Genomic DNA, 6,313 nt, shown 5'->3' with positions numbered 1-6,313 from the left:
CATGCTAGAGACAGGGAGGAGAGGGAGGCCAAGAGGTCTCGAGAGTCGGGCCATTTTTCTGGTGCCCGTGCCCCAGCTGCAGGTCATCATGGTAGGGTCATATGGGTCGCCCCGTTCATTAAGCTCTTCCAGCAGCCAGCGATATTCCAGCTCCACCTAGGCCTCAGGAGCCTTATTATGCACCTCCAGTCTCTAGTGCGCCTCCTGCACGGGGTGTTTCCAGTGGACAGTCCAGTAGACCTGGCCCGAGCCAGTCACAGCCGCCACGTCCTCCCAGAGCTTGCTTTGAGTGTGGTGACACACGCCACATGGTGAGAGATTGCCCCAAACTCAGGAAGGGTGCACCTTCGCAGGCTCCTCAGCCACAGCAGGCCCCGCAGAGCTCTCAGGCTATGGTTCCAGCACCAGCTGCCACCCCACCGGCCCAGCCAACTAGAGGTGGATGTCGGGGAGGTAGAGGTTGCCCTCGAGGGGGAGGCCAAGCCAGATATTATGCACTTCCAGGCCATACTGAGGCCGCCTCCTCCGATTCTGTCATCACAGGTACTATCTTGGTTTGTCACAGAGATGCATCGGTTCTATTCGATCCAGGCTCCACCTACTCTTATGTGTCTTCTTATTTTACTCCGTATTTGGGGGTACCTCGGGATTCTTTGAGTTCCCCAGTTTATGTTTCTACTCCTGTGGGAGATTCTCTTGTTGTGGACCGCGTCTAAATGTTTGGTTATTCTTGGTGGCTTTGAGACCAGGGCTGACTTATTAGTACTCAACATGGTTGATTTTGATATGATTTTGGGCATGGACTGGTTGTCGCCCCATTATGCTATTCTTGATTGTCAGGCCAAAATCGTGACGCTGGCTATGCCAGGTATACCGCGTGTTGAGTGGAGGGGTGCCTTAGGTCACACTCCCAGTAGAGTTATTTCTTTCCTTAAGGCTCAGCGGATGATTGAGAAAGGTTGTGATGCGTACTTAGCTTATGTGAGGGATGCCAATATGGATACTCCTTCTATTGATTTAGCCCCCGTAGTACGGGATTTCCCCGATGTGTTTCCAGCTGATCTTCCGGGCATGCCACCCGATAGGGACATTGATTTTGGCATTGTTCTGTTGCCGGGCACTCAGCCCATTTCTATCCCCCCCCCCTCCCGTACCGTATGGCTCCTCCTGAGTTGAAGGAGTTGAAGGAGCAATTGCAGGAATTACTTGATAAGGGTTTTATTCGGCCCAGTGTATCGCCTTGGGGTGCTCCTGTGTTATTTGTGAAGAAGAAGGATGGTTATATGCGCATGTGTATTGATTACCGCCAGTTGAATAAGGTGACGGTGAAGAACCGCTATCTTTTGCCTCGTATTGATGATCTGTTTGACCAGCTTTAGGGCGCACGGGTGTTTTCTAAGATTGATTTGCGCTCAGGTTACCACCAGTTGAAGATTCGGGAGCCAGATATCCCGAAGACTGCCTTCAGGACTCGGTATGGTCATTACGAGTTCCTTGTTATGCCATTTGGGCTGACCAATGCCCCAGCAGCCTTCATGCATCTGATGCACAGTGTATTCCGGCCATATCTTGACTCTTTTGTCATTGTCTTTATTGATGATATTCTGGTGTATTCCCGGAGTCGGGAAGATCACGAGCAGCACCTGAGTACAGTGCTTCAGACTCTGAGGGAAAAGAGATTATATGCAAAGTTTTCAAAATATGAGTTTTGGTTGGATTCTGTGACATTCTTGGGTCACGTGGTATCGAGTGAGAGCATTCGGGTGGATCCGAAGAAGGTAGAGGCAGTGCAGAGTTGGCCCAGACCATCCTCAGGTACAGAGATTCGCAGTTTCCTTGGCTTGGCAGGCTACTACCTTCGGTTTGTGGGGGGGTTTTCATCGATTGCAGCCCCTATGACTAGATTGACCCAGAAGGGTGTTCCATTTCAGTGGATAGAGGAGTGTGAGGCGAGCTTTCAGAAGCTCAAGACAGCTTTGACTACAGCCCCAGTTTTGATATTGCCTACCGGTTCGGGGTCTTACACTGTCTATTGTGATGCCTCGAGAGTTGGCCTTGGAGCGGTATTGATGCAGGACGGTAGGGTGATCGCCTACACGTCCAGATAGTTGAAGATACATGAGAAGAATTATCCTCTCCATGATCTTGAGTTAGCTGCCATTGTTCATGCCTTGAAGATTTGGCGTCATTACCTGTACGGTGTTCCTTGTGAGATATATACTGATCACCGTAGTCTGCAGCATTTGTTCAAGCAGAAGGACCTTAAGTTGCGTCAGAGGAGATGGTTAGAGCTGCTGAAGGATTATGACATCACTATCTTGTATCACCCGGGCAAGGCCAATATGGTGGCCGATGCTTTGAGCCGCCGGGCAGAGAGCTTAGGGAGTTTGGCTTATTTACCAGCAGCAGAGAGGCCTATGGCGATGGATGTTTAGGCCCTAGCCAGCCAGTTTGTGAGATTGGATCTTTCGGAGCCCAGCCGGGTTCTAGCTTGTGTGGTCTCTCGGTCTTCCTTGTTTGATCATATCAGGGAGCGACAGTATGATGACCCTCATTTGCTTGTCCTCAAGGACAAGGTGTTGCATGGCGATGCTCGAGATGTGACCATTGGTGATGACGGAGTATTGAGGACGCAGGGTTGGGTTTGTGTACCCAATGTCGATGGGCTTCGGGAGTTGATTTTAGAGGAGGCCCACAGTTCGCGGTATTCCATTCATCCGGGTGCCGCGAAGATGTACCAGGATTTGAGGCAGCACTACTGGTGGAGGCGGATGAAGAAGGATATAGTTGGGTTTGTAGCTCGGTGCCTTAATTGTCAGCAGGTGAAGTATGAGCACCAGAGACCGGGTGGATAGCTTCAGCAGATAGAGATTCCGGAGTGGAAATGGGAGCGGATCACCATGGACTTCGTATCTGGACTCCCACGAACTTTGAAGAAGTTCAATGCCATTTCGGTTATTGTGGATCGGCTGACCAAGTCCGCGCATTTCATCCCTATGTGTACTACCTACTCCTCGGAGCGGTTGACGGAGATTTATATCCGGGAGATTGGCCGTCTGCATGGTATTCCAGTTTCTATTATTTCAGACAGAGGTACTCAGTTCACATCGTGGTTCTGGAGAGCCGTACAACAGGAGTTGGGTACTCGGGTGGATTTGAGCACAGCATTTCACTCTCAGACGGACGGACAGTCCGAGCGCACTATTCAGATTCTTGAGGATATGCTCCGTGCATGCGTGATTGAGTTTGGAGGTTCTTGGGATCAGTTCTTGCCATTGGCGGAGTTTGCCTACAACAACAGCTATCAGTCTAGCATTCAGATGGCACCGTTTGAGGCCTTATATGGTAGGCGATGTAGATCTCTGGGTGGTTGGGTTTTGAAGCCCTGGGTGAGGTCCCCGAGTTATTTGGGGCAACCTAGGATTTTTGGGTTTCCGTAAGGGGATTTCGGCGTTTTTTAGGGGACGGTAAGGAAGGGTTTACCCGAAAAGGGGTTACGGAAGTTTTTCCGAAAGGGGAGTTTAAACGAACGTTCCCCGGTTAAACCCGAGGCCCCCCTAAGGTTCCCCGNCCACCGAGCTTTTACTCTCTTCTCTTATTCTCCTGTTAACCTTCAAAGTGTACCTCTTCTTAACATATACAGTATATCTTTTTCCTCTCTACTGTTTAAGCTATAGAGAGAGGAGAACTGCTCTTACTTCAAACTCTAGAACTAGAATAAGGTTGTTACTTCCCAGAATATGACTCTTGAAGATTCCTTAAGATCTCTCTCTTTGGATTATCTCAACCTTCTCATCAACGGTCAAGCTTTCAGTGATGTTACTTTCAGTGTTGAAGGTCGTCTGGTTCATGCTCACAAATGTATCTTAGCTGCTAGGAGTCTTGTTTTCAGGAAATTCTTTTGTGGGCCCGAGTCGCCTGGTGGCGGCCCGGAACCATTAAGCTCAAGAATGAGTTCCGCGGGCGTCATCAGCCCGCGGGGTACAGGTGGTTTACAGGTAATACCTGTAAACTCAGTAGGGTATGAGGTATTCTTGTTGATGTTGCAGTTTTTGTACAGTGGACAAGTTTCAGTTGTGCCACAGAAACATGAATCAAGGCCTAATTGTGGGGAGAGAAGCTGTTGGCATACACATTGTACCTCAGCCGTTGATCTTGCACTTGACACTCTCGCAGCCGCTAGATCTTTTGGTGTTGAACAGCTCGCTTTGCTCACTCAGGTTTTTATCTTTTCTAACTTTCTGAGATTTTGGAAATTGAAAATTTTCATTTTTCCAAACCTATGGTTGGCTATAGTTTTTGTTGTTGCTTCTTCAGTCCAAAGATTTTTCAGATTATATTTTTTATTCAACTTTTTTTCAAGTTCAGAGGTTAGTTNGGGGACCGCAGATGCGGCGCCGCAGATGCGGCTAAGGGGACCGCAGAAGCGGATTTGGTGAATTCTTCAGGTACCGCAGATGCGGTTGATCTTCCGCAGAAGCGGAACCGCATCTGCGAGTGGGTGACCGCAGATGCAGAACCTGGACTTTTAATGAAAGTCACAGATGCGACTATTTCTCCGCAGATGCGGGACCGCAGGTGCGGTCCCAGGATCGCAAATGCGGAAATAGCTGGCCAGAAATAGTGATTTCGAGGGTTTAGTTTCAAAAGTTAGAAAAATTGAATTGGAGCTCGGGAGAGGGCGATTTTGTGAGGTATTTGAAGAGGAGATCATTGGGTAACGACTCTTTAACCCTTTCTAGTTATATTTCATCAATCTTTAGTTAATTTCATCATCTAATTTCGGATTTTTAAATGGAAAAGGGTAGAAACTTCATAGACCTAATTATTGATATTTGAGTGGGTTTTTGACCTCCGATTTGAGAGATTTTTATATGGTTAGACTCGTGAGGGTACGAGGGTTCTGAAAATGTTAATTTCATCCGAATCCAAGACGTTGGCCTGAGGGGCGTTTTGGTTATTTTACCTAATTTTGCATCTTAGCTTTGAATTAAATCGTAGAATCAGTTGCTTGAGATGTTATTTACGATATGTAATTGAATTGAATAGATTTGGGCCATTTGGAGTCGGATACTCGTGGTAAAAGTGTGGTTTCGAGTTGATTTTGGAGCCGGTTCGAGGTAAGTGGCTTGTCTACCTTGTGTGGGGGACTTTTCCCTTAGGATATGATGTTTGGTAATTGAATGCCCTACGTGAGGTGACGAGCGCGTACTTGAGCTAATTGTTGAAAATCCGATTTTACTTAAATATTTAGATTGAGTTTCTTTCTTACCTGCTTTATTCTATTTGCAATTATAGCCTGTGTTAGTTTAGAAAAGCATGCTTAGCTGATCTAAATTGCCTACTTGCTTAAGTTGCCTTAGTTGTACTACGTGAAGCATGTTAGGCTAGAACTATCTGTTGCCTTGTATTTCATTAAACTTCATTGCTGGATATCTTCTTGTTTTGGCTGTGTATTTACATTGGGACTACGGATGTGGAATTCCGGTAGCTCCCCCCCCCCTGTTTGTTTTCTTTGGGACTACGGGTTAGATCCCCCTGCATATTTACTTTGGGACTGCGGGTTCAATTCCCGATAGATCCCCTTGCACATTGATAGCTGAATTACGGGACGTTATCCCGGGAGATCCTTCGGATATACACATATGATGGACTAAGGGACGGTATCCCGGGAGATCCACTGGATAGTTGAGAAAAGGACTACAGGATGGTATCCTGGGAGATCCTCATTGTTACCATTGGTATTGAGCTGTACATATTCCGTGTTTACTCCGATCTCTGTGTATTTGTTATTGCCTTGTTTAACCTGTCTTATTCACTGTGTACTCATTATTGCTGCCTATTTTCATACGGTTAATTCATATTATATTGTCTAACCTCAGTAGGGCCCTGACCTTCCTCGTCACTACCCGACCGAGGTTAGGCTTGGCACTTACTGAGTACCGTTGTGGTGTACTCATGCCCCTTCTGCGCATGTTTTTCATGTGCAGATCCAGGTTCCTCCACCCAGGCGTATCATCCTCGAGGCGAAGAGATCTAGCAGAGACTTCGAGGTACATCTGCCGCGTCCGCAGACCAAGGAGTCTCTATCTTATTCTAGCTTTAGCAGATATCCTTCCTTTCTTACTGTTGTTTTAGACATTCTGGAGTTAGAGCAGTGTACTCATTCTATTAGCTTGTGTTCCCGTGAGTTTCCGGGTTTTGGGATGATATTGTAGACTTCCGTGTTATGGGATTGTATATGCCAAGTGGCATCTATACATCATATTTTCTTTTAACTGTTCAAGTTAAATTACTATTTCCCGCAAGTTGT

At 47.1% G+C, this 6,313-nt stretch overlaps 1 protein-coding gene across 1 annotated transcript; it reads left to right on the top strand.

The window, feature by feature from the left end:
• The first annotated feature begins 3,583 nt into the window (after positions 1–3,583).
• LOC109207448 (regulatory protein NPR5-like) lies at positions 3,584–4,375 on the top strand. The gene is made up of 2 exons (XM_019370369.1): positions 3,584–4,220; positions 4,364–4,375. Exons 1-2 carry the CDS (start codon positions 3,741–3,743, stop codon positions 4,373–4,375), a joined length of 492 nt encoding a protein of 163 aa, XP_019225914.1. The 5' UTR covers positions 3,584–3,740.
• Positions 4,376–6,313: the final 1,938 nt, after the last annotated feature.

Source organism: Nicotiana attenuata, unplaced genomic scaffold, assembly GCF_001879085.1.
Source record: "Nicotiana attenuata strain UT unplaced genomic scaffold, NIATTr2, whole genome shotgun sequence".
Taxonomy (NCBI): domain Eukaryota; kingdom Viridiplantae; phylum Streptophyta; class Magnoliopsida; order Solanales; family Solanaceae; genus Nicotiana; species Nicotiana attenuata.
Note: the sequence above shows the minus strand (reverse complement) of the source record. Positions and strands in the feature narration are given on the sequence as shown.

Coding starts and splice junctions, on each gene's coding strand:
- LOC109207448 (XM_019370369.1), top strand. CDS start 3,741: ATGACTCTTGAAGATTCCTTAAGATCTCTCTCTTTGGATTATCTCAAC.